The sequence below is a fragment of the Fringilla coelebs genome, assembly GCF_963513975.1.
Source record: "Fringilla coelebs genome assembly, chromosome: 3".
In the NCBI taxonomy this organism is placed as follows: domain Eukaryota; kingdom Metazoa; phylum Chordata; class Aves; order Passeriformes; family Fringillidae; genus Fringilla; species Fringilla coelebs.
This window is the reverse complement of record NC_140030.1, coordinates 108,117,088-108,143,760: the sequence shown is the minus strand read 5'-3', so window position 1 is coordinate 108,143,760 and position 26,673 is coordinate 108,117,088. Positions and strand designations below refer to the sequence as shown.

At 39.2% G+C, this 26,673-nt stretch overlaps 1 protein-coding gene across 6 annotated transcripts in view; it reads left to right on the top strand.

The window, feature by feature from the left end:
* The window catches only part of MACROD2 (mono-ADP ribosylhydrolase 2), an 842,889-nt gene that overhangs the window by 159,449 nt on the left and 656,767 nt on the right, over nucleotides 1-26,673 (top strand). For all 6 annotated transcript variants that reach the window (XM_084203116.1, XM_084203115.1, XM_084203114.1 and 3 more), the window contains one exon: nucleotides 24,235-24,264. In XM_084203116.1, coding sequence (XP_084059242.1) covers nucleotides 24,235-24,264 — 30 coding nt within the window. The remainder of the gene's footprint in view (nucleotides 1-24,234; nucleotides 24,265-26,673) is intronic.

Below are 26,673 nucleotides of genomic sequence, written 5' to 3'. Positions count from 1 at the left end.
AGTTACAAAAACAAACCAGCAAATGGCAGAAAACAGAGTCTATTAAAAAAATCCTTTGGTGGTATGTGGGAAGAAGTCAGTAGACCAGTAGCATACACACCATATCTGCCTGTTGGCTCTTCCTCTCTGCGGAGCGAGGCTGAATTTCAACAAGAAGACAAAGAAATGCTGGAAGAAGATTAGGGCAGGGCCTCTAAGTTTGTGCTCTTATGGAGGGCTGAAAGGAGTTACAGAGTCTGTTTCTTATCCCATGCTTCGCCCGGTACGGAAGGCACAGCTGGGAACATCTGGAGAGGAGTGGGAGACCTCAGTGCTTGGTTTTACTCAGGGACTTGTATTCCCTGCTCCCTGTTTGGTGCTCCTGAGTTCCTGCATTGCTGCTCTCCATGCCCTGTGCCAGCGTCAGCGCTTTCCCTGGGGTTGGGGCTACTCTGCTCCATTCCCAGGCTGGTGTATGGAAAGGGGAAGAACGAGTGCTTCTCCTGAGGGCAGGACCTTTCAGATCTTGTTTTGCTGCTTCTGTACGAAGTGGCAGCCTGTCTTTTTTAGCTGAGATTAGTGGGCACGAGCTTGTCAGCAGGAGCACTCATTTCCTGGAAGCAGCATGTGGAAAAGGCAGTTGCAGGGAGCAGGTTAAAACACAATCCAGTAAGAAGTTGTATGTACAAGGCAACATGGACTTTAAACTCTCCAGTAGTCTCCATTTTACTGTCAAACAAGCCGTGTTGAAAAGTACAAAGTATGCATACTGGATGATCTTTGGGAATAAATGGCACATGGAGCCTCATTTTTACTTCAGTCAGTTGCTTCATTATACTGACCCTCTGTCTTTGGAGGACCTGAATTTGTAGAGACAGAATAGGTATTGATTTCCTTTCCTCTCTTCTTGAAAGAATAGGCTTTTGGATCTTTTTCAGTTTCTGGGGCTGTAAATCAAAGAAGTGTTGTATGGAACTGGGAGTATGGAGGTCTTTAACTTCCTTTTGTCCAGCCATTGGAATTTTGAAACATTATGATTATGAAAAATCCTATCAAAGTCCATCAAAATTTGCAGAATTTTGCAAATTTTTTGGGTCACAGTAAGTTAGAATTTTTAAAGAAGCTGTGTAGATACCACACTTGCTTGTACAGGCACAGAGTAGCTTGACCTGGCTCTTATATTGCAGAAATGTGTGTCTGACCAACGAACACGGGGAGAGGGCAGGGAGGAGGCTGCAGAGTTTACTTGGATCCTCACCACACTGAATTAAGGGAACAAAACCTTTGTTCTGGGCCACTGTGACCTGGAGGCAGCACACAGTGGTCCAGCAGCACTTGGCAAGGGTGAAAATGTCATCTGCTTTGTTCTTAGATGCTGTCACTGGGGCCTCTCTTCCTGGTGGAGGAGCAGGCAACGTGGTTGCACTTAGAAGGCTGTGATTCTCTTAATTGTAAGCAATAGCTTTTGAGCAGGTTTTTTTCACAGTCTGTTAGGACCACGGAGTTGTTTAGACTTCTAGTTAGCAGCAGAAGCAGCAGCGACACTCAGTCTGACACAGGCAATTAAGTATTATATTTTCAGGATTGGAAAGGCAAGGCTGCTTTAGAAAGAAAAATCTCAGGAGATTTATGATTGCCCGTGAAGCCTAGATAACACTTGTAATATTTAAGATATATATACTTGGACAATGACTTACACTGCAATGATTTAGGAATTGATTTGTAGAGGTGGGTCATAATACTTCATGTTTTTAATTACAACTGATAGCACTGAAGCCAACAGCAAAAAATAGTGTGATGGAAAACCAGCTAATTAGGGTCTTAAACACAAACCCAGCCCTCTCTAGAGGCAATGTTGTTAACAATTTTTCCATTGTTGCAGAGTGTGGGTTCAGTTTTGGTCCATAATAAAATATGCTGAAATAGATTTCCTAGAATTGTCTGTGTGAATAGTCATCTTCAGTGGCTGTGAAAGTATGGGGGAATATCTTTTTATACAAGTTGCACATTCTCTGGCAATCAGTGTTTACTCCTTTTAATTAGAATTGAAGACTAACTGGCATATTTTCCATATTGTATGTTGGAGTGTAGAAAGCTCTTAACTATTTATTTGTGTAAGTTGCACTCTTAATTTCTGTCAAATTTCAGAACTGAACTTTGGATAATCCTGAGTTATCCTGAAAAAAGTTATACTGATTCTGATGGGACTTTGCTGATAACTCATACAAAAACTCTTAAATAATGAGTCACTGAAGTTAATTGATTCTTTAAGTACCCAAGTTGGATTCCGCTATCTTATTTTATGTGTGTACATTATATTAATAACAAGAAGATCTTTCTTAAATAATACTGCAAGTACTTCTAAATAGTAGGCTTTTGACCACTGTTACAGGCATAGCTTCTGAAATATATCCTTCAGTCCAATTCATTACCCCAGGTATAGAAGAAAGGAGGAGTACCTGCCTTGGAACAAGAAGTTTTTTCTCTCCTTGTCAAAGGAGAAAGCAAAGATATAAATGAAAAATAAAACATACCAAAATGCAGTGGCATTTCCCAGGAAGGCTGACACGGCTTGCAAATTCTTAGAAATTATATTCCTTTTAGATTTGGCTGGGAGGATATTAGGATAGGATTGTTTTTTGGTTAAGCAATCCAAAGAGATGCACCTTCACTGTATCTCCATCTAAATAAAGAAACCCAATAAAAACACGAAAACCCCTATTTTGGCCCACAGTATTTTTTGGTTTTGGAAAACTGGGCCGAGCCTGAGCATCTCTTCCTTAGGCTGACTAGTCAACCATCAGGTTTTCCATTGACCAGGGTGAGGCTGTTGTGGTAGTACTAGGAGAGGTGGTCCTTGACCCTCTAAGCCTCTGGAGGCAGTGGTTTAGAAGTTCGTAGCCTTTAAAGTCATGCTTTTTGGGAGTCAGTATTATTATCAGCCAGAAATTCACCCAGCTAATGCTTTCTGTTGTCTGCGGTTTTATGTGTAAAGCACTGTGCTTAGTTAATGCTTTGCTGTTATTTAACTTCTGTTTTGTTAAACGGGCAATGATGGTGTGCTTGAGTACTCCAAAGGTTTTCCCCCTTTAATGCTGTAAAGCAGGAACAACAACAACAACAACAAAAATAAACTGCAGTTGAATTTTTAAAGCTTTTTTTTTTCCCCAGCAGTCCTCGAGCTCAGGTGAAAACAATTGTTCTGTAGATTTAACTATACCTGGTGCTTTTTGGTGCTTTTTGGGCGAATCTTTCACTGATAACATTTTATGCATGGCTTGTTCCTCATTATGGCTCTTTGTGGCTTTGAGTATTGCTGGTGTTTCAGAAGCCAGGGTGCTTGGGATTGCTGTGTTTTTCTATGTAAAATTAATAAAATTAAGGAGAAAACAGGATAGGTGAGTTTGCCAATATTTTGTCCTTTTAGTTTTGAGATGCTCTGATCACCTTTTCCACATCCTGAGGGGTAGCATACAAACCCTATCGAGGGAATAATTACCATCAGACGGTAGTGCTGAGGAAGGACTAAACTTTATAAAAGAATGACTCAGGCCTGCAAAATCCTACACAGCACAGAGAAAACAAGCCAAGTGCTCTGTAAATATGTTTTCTGTACTGTCCATCGTGCCGTGGTTGGTCGGTGAGGACTGACACTGCTGTGGAAAGCGGGAGTTAGCGCACGCTGTTCCGTGACTTGCCTGTCAGCAGCAGGAAAGCTGCACTCACAGTTGTGCCACGTGTCAAAATGCCGAGTTTTCCACTTTGTTTAAGCTGTTCCCAGTCTTTCTCATTTTCCTCACGAGTGGCATTTTGTGGAGAGTATCCCAACAATTTTTTTTCTGAGCAAATAAGGGGAAAATATCTTTATTCTCCCCACTGTGGAGAAAATAGCTGTTTTATGTCCACCCACGCAAAATAAAACTACTTTGGTGCATTTGAAGTGAGCCTCCTGAGCACTTCCTTTTCAAGACAGAGTGCTTCTCCCTTAATCACAATTTGTAAGCTCCTCTTGGTAAGACATTCTCATGTTTTACTTTAGAAGAGTTTGTGGGTCCATGAGTATCCAAGGTCTACTGACATCCACACACCAGATCTGCTGTGGCATTTGGAGGTAGTTTAGAGTGGCTGAAGAGACAATATTCCTTCCTGGAGCTGAACTATGCACATGCTGTTTTCTGCAGGGTTTGATCTGCACTGTTAAATGCTGTGCATTTGCTTTACCTTCCTCTTTAAGGAGTGTTAGATGGAATTATTTTTCAAATATAACTGCTCAGTCTCTGCTTTCCAGATGATGTATTACAGTATTAAACTTCTGGTTTAAACATCACTTAAAATCTGAACTGCACAGAGTTACAGAGCCCAACTTCACCCTGAGGAGTTCCTGCAGAGCAGGTGGCAAGACACTGGCAGGTTAATTTATGTAGTAAAGCCTCCAATTCCATCGTTAATTCTGGACTGTCTACTGTCACTGTTCTGTGGCTAGAACCTAGAAGTTGCCATCGGCATTCCATCATGAAAATATGGGAGAAAAATCAAGACAAATGGTTCATAAGTAGAAAAACTTGAGGTTTTAATCTAAAAGTTAGTTTCCAGTTAATGGCAAGAGAAGGGTTTTTGTTTGATGGACTGCAGTGGAAATGGAATTTCGATACGGATTTTGCAGCTTTATTTGTTGTTAATTGCATAAATAAGTAGAAGAAAGGAAGGGGAGGGTAAAGTTAATTTGAGAAGAGATAACTCTTCTGAGACAAATCTTAAATCTTGCTGAAACAGGAAAGTTAAAATGGTACTCACTGAGCATTAAATTTAACTTTTCCAGTATTTCTTTCCTGTAGGCTGATTAAATTGTCCAGTCTCAAGGGAAGCAAGGGTTTTTTTCCACATTGTGGTAATTCTTGGTATTCAATATCCAGTTTAGGTTGTTTTTTTAATAATTCAATATTTGTGATGAGTCTTGGTAAGTGAAACTTTTTGCTTATACATCTGAGTTCTTGTTGAAAAATGCCTTAATATCTGATCTTAAGAGTGTGTGTATATATATATATATCCATTTATGTCTTACATGCTTGTTTTTCAATAACAGTATGATTCCACAACACATCTCTGTTTGCAGTTTCATAATTATATTGTCAACGTTTCTAAGACTCCACAGCACAAATTTTAAATGATCAATATGGTGTCCAGTAAGATATTCTTAAGAGCTTTGATTTTGATGGAAAAAAATTACCATAATGCATAGGAAAAGATAATGGCTATTCTTCAATCAGCTACTTCCTAGTCTCCTGTGACCTTTTAACTCCCAGGCTATCAGATAAAGTTTTCCAGTTAGCAGCTACATTCCCTCTCAAGAGAAAGCCCTGATAAATTAATTTGAATTGGAGTTTTTTCTTGACTTACCCAGGAGTGTTTTGAGGTGTCTTTATTGAAGGATGATGCTGAAGACAGAAAATGAGGGAAGTTTCAGTCAATATTTATGGGGGCAGTTAAAAAAAAGGGTTGCTCTCTCAGACATGCATGCTGCTTGAATAAAACCTGTGTTAGGTACTTACATCTCTTAGCTGCTTGTTTACATATTTGGCTTCTTTCTTATTTAAGTACCTTTAATCCGGTTACTGGAACAGCGTGCACTGAAACCAAAAGGCAAAATGTCATCTCACAGTGGAAAGCTGGATAGCAAATGGACACAGGGCAGCTCAGGAGAGCAGTGAGGGGGGCAGAGGGTGTAGAAAAATAAACTGGTTGGGCAACACAAACCTGGAGAGATAGAAAGCAGCTGAGAGAGGAACCAAAGAAAGGAGAACCTGGAGATGATGTGGTTGTGAGAAAATGTCATAATGGACAGCCTTGGAAAGGGGAGAAATGTAGAGATTAGATCAAGGGGGAGGGAAACAACGAGTGGGATATCAGAGACATGAGAGCTGAGACAAGATGAAAGAAAACTGTGGAGACAACATTTTTGTCTCTGGTTGAAAATCTTGGACAAATAGTGCTTATTGCCCCCCTGATAACAATGTCTCATTTGGGCTCAAGATTGTCTCTTTGCTCAGAAGTAGCAGGTCCCAAAGGGTTGTTTTCAATTAAATACGACAGGTTGTAGTTTTTTTGGCAGCTGTCTTTATTTAAACATAACTGCAGTCATGGAAGGGTGAAATGGCTGTAGAAGACAATCCCTTGCTGGAGTCTCAGAACAGAAAGATACCGTGAGCAATATGAAAGTACAGCTGCTAACTTAATGTTCATACAAGCTGACTTTACCTTGTGCAAGTGGGGGCAGACCTGGATGGAGTGGGTCTCTGCTGCATTTCCACTTGTGACAGTATCTGCCAAGTGGAATCCTCCCTCTGTACCTGCTGTGTGCTTCTGCAAGGACTCACTGCAGCTCTAGCACTGGGTTTGTGTGGGTGTGTGTTACTGTGGGTGAGAGCCTGGCCTTCCCTACCATGTTGTTTGACTGTATCCTACCAGAGTGAACATACTGATCTGCTCCCAAACCACTGGGGCCTCTTATGCTTTAAGATTTTGAAAATTGCTCCCAGCTGTCTCTTAATCTTCTCCAGAATGCAGATTTGCAGCCCTGAATATGCATGGTGAGAGTGCTGTAAAGCCTGTAGGTCTAAAGCTGACTGGATCCCTCATACAGCCGGTGGAAAGAGGGAGTTTGCTCTGCAGGATGGGAAGTTCAGTGGCTGCATCCAGCTTGCTTTCTAGGAAGACTGATGGCTACCTGGGGAACCAAGGAGAGCAGCACATTATGGTAAATTATTATTTGTGAACATCCTGTGAAATCTAATCTTCCAAACACTGTCATTTACCAATTCCCGATTTGCTTTCTGCCCGTGTGGTTTCAGCAGCATTAGTTGCACTTGGCTGGTTTAGCAAACATTTTTTGTCATTACATGTATTTGCTATTACATTCTTCCAAGTGTAAATCATGGAAAGTGAAATCATTAGGCAGTTGAATAGTAATAAAAGTATCTCAACCCGATGTTCTGGAGATACCCATACAGCCATTTATAAAAAGAATAAAATGAAAGAGAGAATAAAGGAATGTCAGAGGAAAAATATGTGTTCCTGCAAGCTTTTAAAGCAGCTGTATGTTTTAATAGTTTTCTTTTCCACCAAAAGAAATTAATATTTTTTCAGTTTGATGAATTTAATAAATTGATGATACTATACAGAATTTATAGTTACAGCGTTTTTAACTGCAGCTGAGTAAATTCTCAAAGTATTTCTTGTGTAACAAAATGAAAGATGATAGTTTAAAAAAAAATATTTCCTTGGGATGCAGCAAGTTTTCATATAGTTCTCAGACTTTAAGATATTCCATGAATAAACAAGGTCTTGCATCTTTTCTTATGGATTTTGTTCCTTCTGGTGAGTTTTTTAAACAGTGTGTTAAAGTGGAGCATGTCATCCTTTTTCACTGTATTTTTTTAACCAAATTCTTTCACATGTGAATTCAGTACCATTAACAAATGGTTGTAGTCCATTATTAAACAGATTATGTTAATAAAGAATTCTTAACACATTTACCAAGCATCTTAATATTGGTAAAACCTGGTTTTATTAATATTACCAGCTTCCAATATTAAACATTTTGCCAATTTATCAATTCCCTTGAGGAGTAATGCACGATTCAGTTCCAACTGGCTGGGCCTTTATCAAGGCTCAAGGCTGCCAGCTGTCGGGGTCTGATGCCTCCCATGCTTGTACTGTGCCTTTACCTGTTGATTTTGATGACAAACATAGTGAAAGTTCCTGTATGGAATAATACTTTTACACCATGGTAACAGTATCAAAACATTACTACTCTTCCTGCACTCGTTTTCTTTTACTGGCTAGAAAAGCAGTGTGTGACTGGGGAGTCAGATAGACTTGGGAAAGCAGAGAATTGAGCCTTTTCTGGGCTGTCTGTTTTTTTTACCTTTCAGTAGATCTCAGGGCTCAGTATAAGTCAGAAGTTCCAAGACAAAAATTATGTGTAGATTAAAATTAACTAGTACAACTAGAATGCATAGAATCACAGAATATTCTGATTTGGAAGGGACCCACAAGAATCATCCAAGTTCAACTGCTGGCCCTGCATAGGACAGCCCCAGGAATCACACAAACTCCCTCTAAATAAATAAGCAAAACACCCAAATAACCCATCTTTGAATAAAGATACATAGAACTTTTTTCTCCCCAGTAATAGCCCTGCAGTTCTCTCTTGTAGTGGGGCTGCTCCTGAGCAGGGTGCTGGGGACAGAGACCCGTGGAAGTTGGCTGACAGCATGAATAACTGGCTGGAGGGGGGAGGTCAAAGCATCTGATAACTGGGCCTTCTAGTACTTTCCAACAGTAACTGCAGGAGGTATTAATTTTGTCTGTCAAAACAGACTAAAGATGTACTTAGGCACTGAAGATTATTCATTTAAATTATGAAAAGGCTGAAGTTACAGTGATGGATGTTTTGGAGGATGCAAGAGGGGACTTAGTTCTATTTAAATATGAATTCACTCTGGAGCTGTTGTAACATCCCTTACCGTAAAAAGTGGAATTGCTGAGCTGCAAGATTTGTTTTCTGAAACTATGCTTAGGACTTATCCAGTCTCTGCTTCAATGGCATTTCTCAGATTAGGGAATTTAATCTTTTTAAGCCTGGCTGTTTAGTCAGTGGTGACCCTTGTTGCAATTGTGGCATGAGAGATTTCCATGCAGCTCTGAGCTTTGGCTGGATCCCATGGGAGCTTTGTAAGTTAGGTGAAAGGGACTCCGACCTCCAAAAGGACATGTAGAATGCATTTCTGCATCCTCTAGAATGCATCCTCTAGGAAGTGCAGGTTAAGTGCATTTATTCTTCTCAAGGATGCTTTGGGCCCACCAGTGGGTGAATTTGTCTTTATGAAAGGCTGTTTTGTGCGCCAGACATTTTCCACTTCAGATCTCAGCTTCAGTGAAATGGCAGTGAGAGAGTAGGTGTAAATATCCTGTAAATTATCAGAATATCCTGTATATTAACATGGACTGTTTCCATTCCAATTCAGCTTCTTTTTCTTCATTTTAAAGAACTATCTTAGATGCCTCAAGCAAATACAATTATTTTTTACAGATTAATTTTTAACAAGTAATGGTGGAACACATCATGCAGTTGACTCTTCAGCAGTTGTCTGGTCCTGCCATGTGAGATGCAGTTTGTGTGGAGCCTTCATCACTTTGTTACAGGAAAGGGACCCATGCTGAAGGGTCCCTTTCCCAACTGATTTTTGTGCTGTTTCTTGTAGGATCTGTTGCAGTTTCTATAAACATAACTCTTTTAAAAAAAGCTTCATAAAGGTGTACTTAAAATTCATAATGTGAATTTAAACTATAGCTACATTGATGTATCTTCTGGGAGAAGAAAAGGAGACAGAGGTTTTGCAAATCTTACTTTATGGTCTTGCCTTTGTGTGCTTTCTTGTGGTTGTTTCTTGGTTTTGGGGGGGGGGTATGTGTGTGGTTTCAGGGTTTTTTTGCTTCTTTGTTTCTTTGGGTTTTTTTTGTTTTGTTTTTGTTTTTACATGTTCTATTTTTGTTTGCTTTTTATTTTTCCTCTGTTCCTCTCTTCTTCCTCTGTTTTCTAACTGCTGATCTTGCAGAGGAAAACCAAATTTTTCCATGAATGGGGCAGAAAATAGCCATCAACTAGTAAGAAGTTACTGCCATTAGATTTTGGAATGTTGAAGTTCTTTCCTCATTTTATTCACTGCATGTTTAATGAGTGCTTCAAAAGTCAGAACCTTCAGGAATTTCAAAGTATTTCTCTGTAGCTTTCCACATCTTCTAAGAGAAGAAAGTCTAGGAAAAACTTGGGAAGGGGTTTTGTAAAATACCCTCTCAGCTGATTGGGATAAAACAATTGGGAGTGCATAGGGATATATGCAGACATCTTATCTAAGTTTAGAACCTGGTTTGAACTTTGATTGAGATTTATTGTTCTTTTAGATATGCTTGATCCCATTACAGCCTTTAAAATGTTCAAGGCCAGGCATTTTTGAACAAAAGTAGTGAATAAGTGACTTGCATTTAACATAAGTACGAGGTTTCTCCACCCAAGGAGTTCCTATCTCAACCTTGATTACACAGCCCCTCCAGGAGGGCCCTGTAGACTCAGACAAAGGCTTGGTATGTGTTTGCTCAGAGAGATACTGCTGCCTTCTGCACATCTTTACAAATTAAGGGACTTTTTAAAGACTTCATGGCTACAGACATCTTGGCACAGAAGGGGAATTTGTGAAAAACACATCTGCTGTCTTGCAGCAATGTGGCCTTTAAATAAGAGACACAACATATTTCTCTAGGAACGTGCATGGTTTGCCTGTTGGGAAGGTTGTGTAGTTCACCTTTCCATGATTCTGAGCATATTCTGGGGTGCTTATGAATACTTCTGTGGTATTCTGTCTACCCTCTGACTCCTCCCACTCTCCATTATTAAAAGATCATGCACATAATTACTTAAAATCTTGCCTTGGATTTAACAAGTTTCCTTTTTGGAGAAGGATTGCATTTTTTGTGGTGAGACAGAATTTCTCTTTTCTGCCGTGCACATGGCAAAATGCAAGGCTGGCTGATTGGTGAATTCAGCAAAAATAAAATAACTTGTTCCAATATTTTAGACTTTAAAATGCCACTGTCTGTCTTACTAGCACCAATCCTTGATTTATGGCAGTTCTGCTTACGCAGTGTCTTCTAGTAAGAGTCACCAGCCTACTCCTACCCCTTCCTTGCACAGATTAGATGGCTGTGCAGTAGTAGAATGTAAACTAGCAGTTTAAATGAGATTACTGCAATTAGTCATCTGGATGGAGAAGATTTAAAGTGGCCTTGATTGCAGTCCTTAGAATTGCAAAGTAGACACCAAAGCCATTGTGGACAAAAGGAGAAATGAGAAATGGGAAATAGATGCAATGTAAGAATGGATTTGGTTTATGGTTGGGTATTTCAGAAGAAATAAAGGCATTATATTGCCATTCATTGCTCTGATCAGCCTGGAGGTTTTCTTGTGGCAAGAGGTAAGAGAAAGATACCATGAAATAATTTATTCTTAAACACAGAGTTTCATCGCAGTAAGAAATACTTTTGTTGTGGAAATCAAGTGAAGGAAATGCAGTTTCTCTCTAAATGTATCTGTATAGCACCATGTGTGTCCAAAAGACTTGTTTAAGACGCCTTTCATCTCACTATTTTTATATTACAGCAAAAAGATTTATATAGGGCCAAAAGGCTGAGTAGGAAATACAGATTAACACTCAGTGGATCTGCAGAAGTCCTGTATAATCAAGGTATTGCAATATTGAAGTAATAAACTCTCCCCACAACTTCACATCTTGGAAGTAGTCTGTGCTGAGTTTTATTCTTGGCTTGTAGCTTGCTATTTCCACCTCCTCAGTCTGATAGCTGTTGTCTAAGGAATATTGGAATTCGTCTTTATTTTTGGTCATTTCCTCTCCCTCATGTGCAGTATCAAAGTCACCCAGTTCTCTTCTGCTACCAAGTGTAGCTTTTCTCCTTTGTTCTAGTGTAAGAATTAAGGGGTTTTTTTTCATTGTAATTTTCAGTAATTAAACTGATTAGAATTAAACTGGTGGGGAAACTGCATTTGATTACACAGGCAATACAGAGGTGGTAAAACTCATCTAACTAGGTTCCTTTCCAGCCTTTAGGCTTTTAATAGCTAAGTTAATTTCCTAGAGGAATATGGGCTGATTGAAGGAAAAACTATAATCATTAATTGCAGTAGATTTAATTTGTGTTAAGTATAAAGAAAAGACTGCCTGAGACATTGGGGGAAGAACAGAGCCATGCTCCAGTGCAGTTCCTTATTCCAGCCAGATCACTGTGGATTTTGCTGCCTCTAACATACTCTGGTAACATTTTGGGACTGTTGGTGGGTTTTATACATATTGGTAGGAATGGTATCAGTATTACATGAGATAAATTATCAGGACACCTTTTCCTGCAAATAATGACCACAAACTTGTGCTGGGTATTTGGTCTTGTGGGCTTTGAACTGCAGTGTCCCTACCTGATGCTTTGGGCACAGCAGATCCTCTCTAGCTCCACTGAGCCATCTCTTTGCTGATGTGCATATAGAATGTGTGATTGATTTAGCTGCTTTTCAAGAGAAAACAGAATTTTCCATATTCACTAAAGTTTGGGGGGTTTTATTGTCATATAATTTATTTCTCCCTGATGGTTAGAGCATGTGACTGCTGTTCTGGGGCCTCTCTCTATTAATTGCCACTAGAAAAGTAATTTTATATACAGCTATAAAAGATGATTCATCATTTTCTTTTCTGAACAGCTATAAAAACATACTTTACCTGCCTCACAGATGTGCTCATGTGTAGCATAAGATGCCTGTGATATCCTTTGACGTTACTGGTCTCTGTATTCATATAAACAACTTTTGTGCTTTGCCTAGTTTTGCCTTTGTTTTCTTAGTACATTTTTCAGAATTACTCAGCTGCCTCATAAATCACTCTAGCAGTATTAGAATAGTGAAATGAAGTGTTTGCTCTGCACAGATTAGATTATAGCATCCTTGTTTATATTTCCTAGACATGGAATAGACCACTGGGAGTTACATACTAATCCTGGATTCAAATGGTCTATGTGAAAGCTTGGAGCTTCTTAAGATCTTTATTTTTCCTCGAGGTAAAGTATAGAAGGAAAAATAACTCATTAAAATATCATCTAATTGAAAGCAAGGCATTAGAAAATTGCTCTAGATGGACTGTATATATTGCAGCACTTTGGAGAAAAATGATTCAGCTTGGACCACTGTGGTTTTTGAACCAATGTTCATCCCAGTGGGGTTTTTGAGCTACATGTATTTGTCTTCCTTTTTGCCTTACAGAAAGATTGGTAAACCAAAAGCATAGAAGTCCTTTTTTCAGCAGCACTTTAAAAATGCTCAGTAACAGCACAAAAAAGGAGCAGCACACTTTGAAGTGATTAATCAGCTTTCCCCAATTTATTTTTGGTTTATTTATCTGTAGAAATTGTTTGTAGGATTTTTCTCTATTATTTTCAGTCCTAAGCTCTGATTCACAAGCCACAGTCCTTTTTATTGAAACTCTCAGTGAGAATACTTTGTAGGCTATACAAAATAGCTTGTGATTGAGTTGTGGCCCAGGCAAAGGGCAGATGTGTTCTATTACTTATTTTATGTGCTGATATTACTCTTGAATTAGTGGGCAAACTGTGACTAGAAGCAATGAAAAATAAAAGTAGCAAAAATAGCAAGTATGAGCAGTTCTTGCGGTTTTGGGTAGCGGTTATGACTGAAAGGATTTGTGGTGGAAGCGCTTGTGGTGATGGTGGTAAATTAACCACAAGCATCTTGGCCACCAGAGGGTGAATTCATGTCATCTGTCTTGGGTTCACAAAACACAGATGTCCCACACTGCCACTGGACAGTGCCTGCCTGTCATCATTGGCTGTGCAGGGAATGCATCCAGAAGTCCAGGCTCATCTAGACTATGGAAATATGTTGTCTAACTGGGAATCATCCTACATGACAAGGTGGCATGTGTCCTGCTTGATACAGGCATCATTTCCATATCTAAATTGACCAGTGGAATTAGCAGGAAGCAAGGACATGAAATTCTAAGGATGACCCACTGGTGCCTATATGATGAAGTTATTGATTAGGAGTTGCAGCTTGATGATTATTTTTCTGTCTGCATGGCATTATCAGAGTTTGACAGTGCAACATCCTGCCTTCCTGTTGTGCTTCACAGAAAATGAAAGCTCCTTGTCCAGCATAACCTCAGTAAATTTTTCATCAAAGCCTTAATGCTGCTTCTGCCAGAGACTACCTGCTGGAATGCACAACCTTATAACAAAGTTGCCTGCAGTTTACTGCAATTTTTTGGCTAATCACTTTAATCTGCCTTATATTTAAGAAGTGCCTGTAATCATAGTGTTAAAGAGGGATCTGAAGAGTTTAACAAATCAACTCACAGGGAGCACAAGGGGCAGGTACACAGGTGATGGCCAGAGGAACAGGGCGCAGGGCACTGTTTGCTAGGGAAGTAACCACACAGCACAGCTCGATCTGATGGTGGTTGGGATAAATCACAAACCGTGAGCATCTGCAGCTAGGAAAGATTAGAAACCCTCCACAAGCTGACAGGAACAAAGAATTGTCCCACACAATCTAAAATCTGTCATTGCCAGGGATTTCATCTGGGCTCTTGGCTCTGTCATGCCTTTGAAAATATCTTCAGGCCTTCCCATCATTTTGATTATTTGTGATCTTCCTTTTCTTTAAAGTTCCTGAATAGAGTTTTTAGAGTTTTCAGGGAATGTGAAAATACTAAGCTAACAGTATTTTTTTTTCCAAACTTTAGTTTATGTTTCTCCATTTTAAGATGTGTCATGGACTGTACGTTCCAAGAGCAGTAAAATGGAGAGGATGATCGATCTGACTAAGCTGACTTACTTTTATCATAAAAGGGGAAGTTTCTGATGTCTCAGATAGAGTGAGTTGATGGCTACACTTTATTCTTACTGTCTTTTATGGTCTTCTCCAGATTTTTTTTTAGGCTGTAGCTTTTTGTAACAGACAGTTTAGAGAAAGTATGGATAGAATATTTGACAGCAGTATAAAGAAATATTTGGGACAATATTATTAGAGGCAATGTCCAGTCCATATTTTACCATAATGCATTATTTCTGGTTTGACTGAAATACTGAGGTTATTAAGTTCCACTTTCCCTTACAAAGGAATACATGACTGTTGTTATAGAAATATTTAGCCCTATAGGAACACTTTGGGCCTGTGTTTGAAAACAACACCCCCACGACTTTAAAATACATAACCAGATCCTCTCTTTCTTCTGTAATGTGGCTCCCACAGACCACAGTAGGAGCTGCTTCTAATTTCAGGCTATATAAAGAAAGGATCATTAGAGAGGTGATGCAACATGATCATGTGCAGAGCATGTTACACTCACCCAGTTGGACACATTTTAAAGTCAACTTCAGTGCTTTGCAGGCTCTTCAGCTCCTACAAGTCTGCACTAGTTGCTTGCAGGAGCTTGTAATTCATTGTCAAAATCTTCCTTCCAGGTTGCTCTTGCAAAAACAGTGCAATAACAGCTTGCCTTCCTCTAACTTGGAGGCAAAAGTTGCAAGTAAAGTCTTGTCTGTGTAGCTGAAAAAAACCAAACCATACCAAACCAAAACACCAGGGCTGTTTCTGTTTTGTAGGACATCAGGTGTGCCTTTTTTCTTTCTTTTTTTTTTTTTTTTAAATTGAATTGTTCATGAGTGTTACTACCCTAAGAAAAAATGGTGATGTTGACGTGTGCTACTTTAACTTGGAAATACACTGAGGTGTCCCTGCAGCTGGAGCCATGACCACCCTTGCTTGGCTTGCCTGGGAGTAAAACAGGGACGGTGTGGGATGTGCCTGCACCACAGGGAAACTTTTCCTGCTGGTTGCCCCATGGAAAAATGGCAGGACAAGGCCCCAGGTAGCTTCTTTCCAGCAGCAATGGTCTTTGATTTCATAACAAATTAGGGTTTTTAAAATTGATTTGAAGCCTGAATGTTGAATATTAGTGTTTCAGGACTAAAATATGTTAGTTTTTCTTGCCTTTTGTTTTCATTTTCAGAGGGTTACTGTTGTTTTGATACAACATTTTGCAGTCTGACATTTTCTTTGGAGGAAAAGTTAAATATTAGGGAGTTTTTTTGTAGCAAAATATTGAAATGAAACCTAGTTTCATTTATATATAGCTATACCACAAGTACCATAGCTATGTTTTAATAATAGAAGAAAAAGGTCATAAGATACAGGTAGACTTTGGTAGGTTCAGAGCTGGCTGCAGTTTTGAAAAGACAAAAGCAACAAAAGCTTGAAGAACTTCCGTCTGATTTTTTTTCCCTGTTTTCCAGATAACGTATTCTAGTTCCTTTGGGATACTGGAAAGATGCCTGAGTTTTATAAATTTCACTAATTGTTTTGCAACAATTACTACCTAAACTGTTCTTCTAATTGTGCTAGTAGAACCTTGGACCATGTCTTACTTTATTTTGCATAGGCTTTTAAATATTGATAATGATTCTACTTAAATGGATTAATTATATACTGCAGCACTTTGATTCCCTTTAATGTTACATTTACAAACCACACAGATGGCCTAAACTGTGTAATGAAGAATGGGTTTTAGTAGACCTGAATATTTTTGTCCTCGTTATTTTGCACTAAAGGAAGCTCCTGTTGCTTTACATTTCAGCTCAGCTAAATTGTTAAATACCTTAATGATCTAGAAGGCAACTTTTAAGTGGCTGAGCAAATCACAAACTGATGCACAAAATGGATCAAATTTTAATTAATCTCTTTCTCTTTATCATCTTGTAGTGTGTGTGACAATTGATCGCCCTGTTTTAGAATGAAACTGTTCCTGGTTTGGGCTTATCTGATGTTTCCTGAAATGAGGGGAACAGGGAAAATGAGCATGGCTTCTGCAGAGGGGCACACACAAAACATGGCCATGGATCTTTCTGTGCTGACCAGCCACTTTGAGCCTTTTCTGACTGCTTCCCTGCAAACTGCAGGCTCTGATTCACCAAGTCTGTCATCTTCTCCCTCCCAAGGATGACATCAGCCTCATCAAACAGGTTCTTCTAACTGTCCTTCTTGAGGCACTGGCAGGAAACCTTCTCCTTCTTCATCACTTTCTTTCTTTTCTTTTGAAATAGATGGTGCTGTCTAGCTGAAATTATTACCACTAGATGGGTATGAGAAGTATGAATTTCATTGGTAGGAAAGTGTGAACTGCTGTTTTTGCAAAAATTTCACCTGGAAGTGCTTTGTGTGTTTGTGTTTGGGACCATTCTTAAAAAACTAGTTCATTTTGGTTTGGGGATATTCTTTTAAGTTACATTTTTTTGTTGTGGTTGTCTGACTTTCCCACCAAGAAGCAATTTTGGTGGAGTCCTCAGGCTACTGCAAAGTTTAGGCTTCTTTTAAAGCTGCAGCCTAAACTTCAGTCCATATGGAAGTTTATACAGCAGCATTTAGGAAGTATTCTGGGCCAAACACCTTCTCTCATGGATTTTTCTCAGGATGTGTTAGTCAACTTCAATTTCTGTTAATTTTCTTTCACCCTGCATTAAAGCAATTACTGTATTTCACTGTATGGTAAAAAACCTGTCATTCTGCTCCCTCTGCTTTGAAGTTATGCCTCCAATTAGGCCAAGTTGAAGATGTTATCCTGATAGCTGTGTGCTCATTTCTGTCCCATGCTGCTGTCTGCTGCCTTACCTGCCTTGGGTCTTGGGTGCATTTGGTAGCTTTTTTTCATTTCTCATATCAGATTTCAGAGATGCTTTGCATATGACTGATTAAGCTTAATGGATGTAATATATAACTTTAAAAAATAACCTTCTTGCATAAATGCATATCATGTATTGAGTTGGTAATGTATTAGAAGAAGAAAAATAACTGAGACCTTATGACAGTTATTGTTTCCTTATTGAATTCAGAATGTTGTGAAGGCAATTTCCTTGACAGGATCAACTCTAGAGTACTTACTAGTATGCTGATTTTTTTTCCCCCTTAATCTACCTCTGACATACCTTTTACAAGCTTGAAATTAGAGACAATGACTGCTTTATTTGCAAAGATAACAAACCTTAGTTTAAAAACATCTGTTATCTGTACAGAACTTGTGAGTGGGGAAGAGAATATCACAGGTTGTGAGAAGTGAGCCACAAAGGCATTTTATTGGTTCCAAATACAAAACCTGTGCTTCTAATTGCACAAAGCCTTCCATTAGGGTTTTTTTTTTTTTTGATCTTTAACTTGTACTGTGCAGTTTCCATATCTAAAAAAAAGGTAAGACATGGAAAACTCAATTCCTTCTCTAGTATTCCACATGATCTGTTTTGCTAAAACAAAGATGATGGAAACTTCAATAGCTAAATTGTTTGGTCATACTTCTAGGGATCTTGGCTTTTTAGAAAGTGAGCTTGAAGTTGGTACTTCCTATTATGAATAAAATGAGACTGGATAAAGGTTTTGTCTGTTTACAGAGGGGTTTTATGGGGAAAAAAGGAGATTTTTTAGGAATGAAGCTGAAGTCTTTTGAGTGTGTACTGAGAGTATGATGTGCTCTCAATCACGCATTAAAAATAAGCAAACCTGGAGAGGAGCACATGTTTGTAGAAATCTTCTGTAAATTGTTCCACCCCTGTTCTGGAGCTCTCTCTGGGGCATGGTTACGTAAGTGTTTTAAGTCAATCTTATTTGGCCACTTAGGCCACTTAGCCCTAGTGGTTTTCTCATTTCCAGTAGTCTCTGCTTTGCATCATTAACCACTGACATAACTTTGCCAATCTGGCCCAGTCTGTTGTTACAATGTTATTTTACCTCTCCTGGCTGCTGTGGCTTTATATGCAGGGAAGCATTTTAAAGAGAGCGGTGACTGTATTTTATTTACTATACCTGCTGCAAAATGACTTCATGATCTTTAAGCCTGAAGCTTTTTACTTAAGGCATCCAAACACATCTCTTGCTAAAAATGTTTGGATGTACAAAGTGCAGCTGTTATCTCACTCTTCTTTGTTCTCTCTGGTTTCTTGAGAGAAGATGAAACGAAATGCAGTGACAGGTAAGGATGTCTCACAAAACATGTAGAAGAAATGTAGCTTCCCATTCCATAAATTACTGTTACTCTGCTCACCAGCTGCCTCTTATGATGTTTTATTGATGAATAAAAATGGTGTCTGCGGCAATAGAATGTCTTGCATCTTACAATACTGCCAGTTATAAAGTTGTCTCCTTGAATAAATTTCACAATTAGAAAGTATTGACAAAAATATTCAATCTTTTTTACATCAAAATAAGCTCAAACATCTGCTGCCAAAGTCAGACAATATCAACTAATCTTTTAGAGTTATATTTTTATTATACTGACAGATGCATGGCTGCATGACATAGATGTCAATTTAAGTTACTAGTGCCATTAATACTTGACAAAGACACGCTCCCAGAAGAATTTATGTTCTTAAATTGTTGTCAGATGAGTATGTGCCAACAAAAAGCAAACAGTTATTCAGCCGTGTTGTTAACAAAGCTAAAAGTGTGTTATCTCCAGAGATATCACAAAAATTGCTATTCACATCTTTCCTATTCTCTAAATTCCTCAGAACTGACAGCAGAAAAAAGAATTCTGTGCCTGCAATTGCCTGTTTAACCTACCCCTCCATACATCCTCCTTCAGTGTTTTTATGTTCTGGCTAGTTGTGCAGGAGGATTTTCAATTTTGTTTGAGGTGAACTTCTTCAGCATTGCTTTCCTCAAAATTTCAAACAACCTTACTGTTTGGTAAGAATGTTCTTGTAAAGAGAACAGTGAGGAAAATATTAACACGACGAGAGAGTTTCTGATCTGCTTTTTCAGTCAAAAAACTGCTGGAAAGTGATCCAACATTGTCAGAGGATGGATTGTAGGAGAATAGAGATGGTGCTGAAGTTAATCTCACCCCTGAGAAGTTGCACCTGTGCTAATTACCCAAGAGTAGGAACAGCCCTGCCCTTAATAGGGCACAGCTGTGTCCAATAAGGGCTGCCTGTAATAGGGCACAGCTGTGTCCAATAAGGAGAGGAGTGGGTTTGCTGAGGGAGAGGAGAGCTGGAGTTTGTTGGTTGGGCTGTGGGGAGCAGTCAGGGTGGGGTGGTCGTGCAAGGGATGGGAAGGGGTCAGCTGGCCATGCAGAAGGAAGAGAAAAGGAGTCAGTGTTGTGAGAAGCTGCCTGTGGGAACTCACAGAGAGAAGGTATGGAAGTTTTACAGGAAGATCATAAAAACTGATGGTGACAGTCAGCTTGGTGCCAAGCACCGCCACCAACAGTTGGTGGCCTGTATGGGGATGAGTCCCGACACAATGTAACTCTTAAATAAGGTTGAGATTTAAAACCCTGAGGTCCAGTTGTTATTTGTCAAATGTGCTGGTATGTTCTTTATTAAAATTTGTACATTTTAGTAATCTGAGCTTTCATTGTGGATATTCCAGCATGAGCAACTAAGCTTACTTTAAATTCTTTCCTTCCAGGTTTTTTGTTTTCTTTACATTTTTCCCTTCTCTCCCCACACTAGTTTTTTGGAAAGGTTTTTGTTTCTTAAAGCAAGAGTTGAATTCTCAGGGTACAGCAGACTAGTGTTCTGGGTTTCTTTAGTAGTGTGTCCTGATGCTTTTAAAAAGCATGTTTATCTAGTCCATTGAGGTTTTAAGTAACTTAAAATACTGAATTTCTGGTTGAATCTGGGGCTATAAACATCTCATTAAGGGCTAAATCGTTATCCTTAGTGATTAGATACTGTTTTTTTTGTTGAAGTGATTTTTTTTGAGTGGCTTTTTTCTTAGGGATGAGGCTGAACTTTGTAGAAACACTTTTTCTGCTAATGGTTCCAATGTCCCTGTTAAAAAGAAACCCAGACCTAAAGGGCTGAAAGCCATCTTAACACTTCTAGATCTATTTCTACTCACTGTGCTGAGACAGACCTGAAGATGAGATCTGCCTTTCAGAATGTAGCATTCAAGTCTCCTTTTGTAGTAGTGGTGATGCACAGTATCTCTAGAGCTGTAATTTGTGTCATTGTGAAGCCACTGTTTAAAGGGCACCACAGGAACTGATCCCCAGATATGGTGGATATGGTGCTTTTTTTTTTTAACTTTTTTAAAAAAATTGAAGCCTATGTTACTGGTGTAGGCAAAAATATTTAAAATTAGATGAACTCTCATCTCTTCTGCCTCTTTAGGGCCATTACCAATGATGTTTTGGGTGGGGCTCTATCAATGTGTGTTGTATTTCAGTCTGCTGATTTCGGACCACTCTGTGTATAGATTAAAATAATATTTCAAGTTTCTCTTGTGAGTAGATTTTCAGAGTTAATGCCCAGGAATCTATTGTGGACTGTAGTTTTTCAGGAGGCAATTTCAGAGAGGTTGGGCAGGTCACTTTGAAAGGGTGATATGAGGAATGAAATGAGGTGCAAGAAGCCTTTATGCATATTTACTTGGAGCCCCTCTTACTCTTGGTCACTTTCTTTTATTGTTCTTTGCCTTGGTAACTTGGTAGCAATTTAGTCTTCCTGTTTCCTCTCACCCCAAGGCTCCTGCGACTTGAGAATCTTGTGCAGCTCTGGAAAAGAGAAATAAGAATGAGGGGTTAGCCAAGATGGATTTACAATCTGCAGTCGTAAAATCATAGAATCATAGAGTGGTTTGACTTGGAAGGGACCTTAAAGATCATCTCATTCCAGCTGCCCTGCTGTGTGACCAGGTATTCTGGGGGGGCACCTTCCACTCAATCATGCTGCTCAGAGCCCTGTCCAGTCCAGCCAGGAACCCCACCAGGATGGGATATCCAGAGTTTCTCAGGGCACATGGTGATATCGAGGTGTTCTACCTAAGGCTGGGCATGCCCTGAGTGAGAGGAGTTGCAGCAGTGTGACCTGTGGGGCAATTTGGGCTCTGTCAAGTTTGGAGGTTGAAAGCTTCCTGGGATGTTCTGCTGGTTGCTCCTACAGCTACCCATAGTTGAACCTCTACAGCAGGAGCAGTTTCCAAAGGGTTTTCCAAGACTTGATGGTTTGGAAGCACTGATGGACAAAATGCAGCTGCAGATAAACACAGAGGGACTGAGAGGAGAGGCCGTGCTTGCTCCAACATAACATGATGTGATTGCAGCCATGGGGCTGTGCTGACCTCTGTGTGGGAGAAGATTCATTAGGTGCTAAGTGACAAATTACTTCTGTAGTGGTAAGACTTTCCCAAATATGGAAAGAAATGTGTGTTTTATTGAACCTTTCAGGAAGCGTCTGAAAAATCTGAAAATAAAAGTTCTTGCTTTTTGACGCGTTATCTTTCTAGAAAAGAAACTATAAATATAAGTCAGTCTTGTTCTTTCCTGGAATCATAGGGAGATGGTTTGATTTTGCTTCTATTATCCAAGCAAAATTAAAAAATAAAGAGTACCTGTGAATTATTACTGCATTTTCAATAGCTGCAGTAGATGCATTGCAGCCAAAAACCCATTTGAAGTGTTTTTACTGTTTCTATAGAGAAGTGTGTGGTGCTGACTTAATCATATGTCATTAAGAAGTTTTTGGAAAATATTGGGAAGATGAACATTGTCAGGGAAACTTAATGAGAGAAACATAATTCTCTGAGAAGCCATCGAATGAAAGTTTGCAATGGGGATTTTTGACTGGGTATCCAAAGAAACTTTTTTTAGCAGTGGAAACTTTGGTAACAGGTTTTAGCTGTGCGTCTCAAGTCTTTTGAACATAATAACTGAAATCCTAGAACGTGACTCATGTAAGGATTAGAATAATTTAATTGTAGGTGTATTCTGCAGTGCCAAAAAAATAAGCTGGAATAGCAGGCAGTAGATGACACTTTGTTCCTTTTAGTTTCTTCTGATAAGAACTCTCCTGATTTCTATAGCAGATAAGTATTTTTTACTGCAGGGAAAGTGATGTTGCCTGTTACAGGAGGTCTTCAGAAGCAGCTGTAGAAATATGTGAGGCTGGTTTTATTTGTTTCTGTGTTTAATAGTGAATTTCAGTCAGGGCAAGAATTAGGTAAATATAGCAAGAATGACGTTCTTTGCAACATATCTGCACACATTTATTATTGCCATCACTATGTCTTTGTCAAAGGCAATATCAGTATTTGTTCTCTGCTAGCACTTTAGAGAGGATAGGCAAGAGATGTTCATCACTTACAGATAATTTTGTTGCTGTTGCTCCAACCTTCCTGTGTCTCCAAACAAGCTCTTCTTTGAAAATGACTCCAAATTACTTTGGAGAACAAAGGATTTTCTGTCCCCTTTTCCTGCATGTAATATTCCAGGGTACTAGAACCAGACTTGGATGAGGAAAAGGCGTGGGAGCATCTCTCTAGGTTGTGGTTTCAGTGATTCCTCAGTGACAGTGGGGCATGAGTAATCAACTTAGTTAATTAGTTTGCTTTGATTTGATATGGTCAGCTATCTGGATATAAAACTGCATTTTTTTTTCTTTAAAGAACATTGCATTTTGACTAATGTAGAAGTACTTCTTGAGTAGGGTAGAGGTACTTTGAAGCACGGATCTTGGCTGTGATGGAAAATCTGGCCTTCTGATGAAGGCAGTTTTATTGCAGTGTTGGGGAAGCTGGCTGCAAATGTTTGAGGTGAAAATGGATGTTAAGTCCAAGGTGTTTGTGGAATAGCTCATAAAGAAAAAAACAAAGATAATTGTCGATTTTATGTACAAGCCTTAAGAAAGTGATGAAAAAACCCAACAGCAGGGAATTTGCTGTTTACAGACCTCTATTGAGGAGACAGAGGAAAATGACAAACAATAACATAAAGAAAATACCCAATTTATTCTGTGTGTCTTACTTACTATATACCCTTGTCCTGGAGCAGGACATGGTTTGAGGTATCTGTCCTTTACTCATCAGAAATACCTGTGTCTCTCCTTTATGCTCTTACTTTATTTTAAATATATTCTGATACAACAAGGATTTGTTTCCCACGCATCTAAAGGACAGGTTTAGAAGCTTAGGCATTCCTTCTGTTTCTGCCTAGGCACTGAAAGGAAAATATTTGGCATGACTCCAATTGTGCTAGCTTAATTTGAAGGACCATCTTGTATCACCGTGCTCTGAAAATTGCTTTTCATAAGTGATTTATCAAGTTCTGGCCTGGGTAGCTGGATGGTTACAGTGCTGAGTCAATTAAGCCTGCTGAGGGAAATCCCAGCTCAATTGCACAAACCCTTTTACATCAATGGAGCCAGGATTTCTCATCATCATCCCCAAAGGTCCCATGGCATAGAAAACAAGGAGAGATAATCAGAAGTTGCATCAAAGTCTATTTAAGTTCCTCTACAATGGAAATTTTAAATTAATTTGGTAATCACAAAGGAATACGGTTTATAGAATTATAAATGCAGGATTGTAATTTCATAACCTATTCAATGCATTAGCTTTAGTAATTGTATTATTGTTTTATTTATTAGCTTGCATTTTCAAAGATACTGCAAAGGTAAAGATTGTGATTGCAATTTACAGTAAGTGATTGTTTTTGCATTAAGTGTTTTCGGGTAAGGGAACAGTAGCAAAGTTACTGAAACAATGGACAATCTCCTGTGAAACATTTTCTATTTTGTTTCCATGTATATTTAGGTAGCTCAATGCTAATAATTCCCTTTTTGTTTTTCTTACAGCTAATTCCAGCCTTCTTGGAGGTGGAGGAGGTGAGTCTTTGCATAATGCTTAATTCACTCTTAAACAAACATGAAATATATGCTGGACCAATGGAGAGGTTAGTTGGTTATAAAAGAACATAAGTTCAGAAGTTGGAAATATAAGTTTATTAGATGGAAAAATTCACCAAAGTCCATAATCTTTCCTATCATCAAGAGGTAAGGTTTGCAATTGCTGTGGAATTTGGTTTCAGGTCTGGGTCAAAGTAGGGGCTGAGATGTATATGAGGCTGACTAAAACATAAAGGAACTGCTGAACTGCCTTATGCTGTGCTGTGTTTTTAAGTATTTAGGCTTTTTAATTTACCCCAGGGGAAATCTCAAATGTATGATTAATAAACTGTTTTAACAGAAATGTGGAAATATTGAAATACAGGAAAATGTAATTTTAGTAAATGAGTGCGGCTTTATCTTAGTACGTTTTTTTTTCTTAAATAATATTATGGCTTAAACTTGGTTGCTTACCTTGCTCTGTTTACCAGAATAGTTGAGTAGATATCAATACAAATGTTTGGTGCAAGTCAGAAACACTACTAATGTGTCTGCTGCTAAGGCAGGGATGCTCAAGTAGATATCACTGGATTGCTTCCAAATACATGGATGCTGGTTTATTTTAGTAGATTGTTGCTATTTTACTTTGGGTATTTCTGTAGTACTGTGGCTGTAAAATCTGCATGAGTGGTAACAATTCAGGAAAGATGAACCCACTAAGAGCTTTATCTCAGTTTCAGTGACTTCCCCTGCCACCCAGAGGGAAGTGAGAGCGCTCAGTTCTGGAAATTTCACAGCGCAGGAGCAATACAGGCAGCAACTAATGCTCCTTCCTGGTGGGAGTTAAAAAAACTCTGTGATCAGAGATTACATATGTAAGGGTAAAGGAAAGGGCTCTGTAAAAAGACAGGAGGTCTCTGTTGCTTGTGAGGCTGCAGGCTAAGTTGTCAAAGCTTTTGTTTTAACTGAACAGGCAGCTCTTATTTTGGACTATGTAGAGGTGCTTGACAACTAAATAAAATCAGCTAAATAAAACCATTCACGTTCTTTAGCTGTGTGTCTGGACATTAAAGTACAGGGCAGCCTTACCTGTTAATCCTGTTGGATTAATCTGTTTCTTTTGATTTGAGTGAGTTGTTTGCAGTATACCAAATTTTTCTTTGTTTAAAAGATAATCCTTTAGGAGGTAATCCTTCGCTAGCTGTTCCTGTTTCTGCAGAGCTGTTCCTGTACCTCCCCTCCAGCACTTGCTCCCAGCTGGTAACATTGGAAAAAAAAAATATAAATCAATGCAAATGTTCAAATTCTAATCAGGTTCCCAGAGCACTGCTGCTGCTGAAAGGATTTGGCTATTAACTTTCAGGGTTATTTATTCAGCTGGACTGTACTTCAGAAGTTGATGTCTGTTCAGTGTGGCCCTTGATCATGTGGCTTTCCCTCAGCAGCAGATGGGATGAGCCTGTGCTGGGGGTCAAATTAGGATTTTCCATGTATTTTATGTGTTAAAAGAGGCAATTAAAAAGATGTCCTCTCCTCTCGTGGCAGGCTGAGATGATGGCAGCCCAAGGTGCTGCTGCCCTTCCCTCCTCCTGTCCTGACATCCTTTGAGGTTTTTAGTGCCTTTTAAGAAATCAGTGCCTTTGGGGTTATGGGGAAGCTGCTGTGGGAGGTTGGGTTTGGGCACGCAGTGGACTCCTCCAGGCACGAGCTGCTGCAGCCCCCATGGCCAGAACCGCAGTCCCACATTGTTAGATCTCTGCTGGAAGGATAACAATGTATCCTCTTGCTTATGGTACAGGAAAAATACCAAATCTGACAGTTTATGGCTTAAAGGGTGACTGCTCATGGCTGAGGTGCTGCGTGTGTGGAGGTGCCATCCGCTGCTCATGGGTAGAGCAGCTGATGTCCTCAGAGCACACTGGCTTGGGATTTCCAAATTTTCTAAAGAAAAATCCTGAGAGTCTGATTGCCAAAGTAGTCTAGATTTTGGACAGATGCCACAGGGTGCATGTTTTGAGAAAGGAAAAGTGTGTTCAGTCTGCAGGCCAGATCTTGCTCAGGGGTACACAAAATGAAGGCAGCCCTGGCCAGCCACCCACCTGCCATAGGCAGATGGAGCCTGGAGTCCCTGGCTTATGGAAAAATGGCTTGGTACTCTCCACAGGCATTTTTCTGTAGAACTTGTTTGATTCCCAGTCATGGGAATAGTCATGGATTTTAAGTTCTGGATGTATTTTTTCCTTTTATCCAGAAGAAAGTGACAGTAGCACTCTGTGTGAAATATTGTTAGTGAATTATTAAAACTTTATTATATACGTAAACACCAAAGCCTTCTTTTGGTTGCAGGTGCTGAATATTTATGATAATGCATAATACCAGTGTAGTTTCTCCAATAATGGGATTCAGATC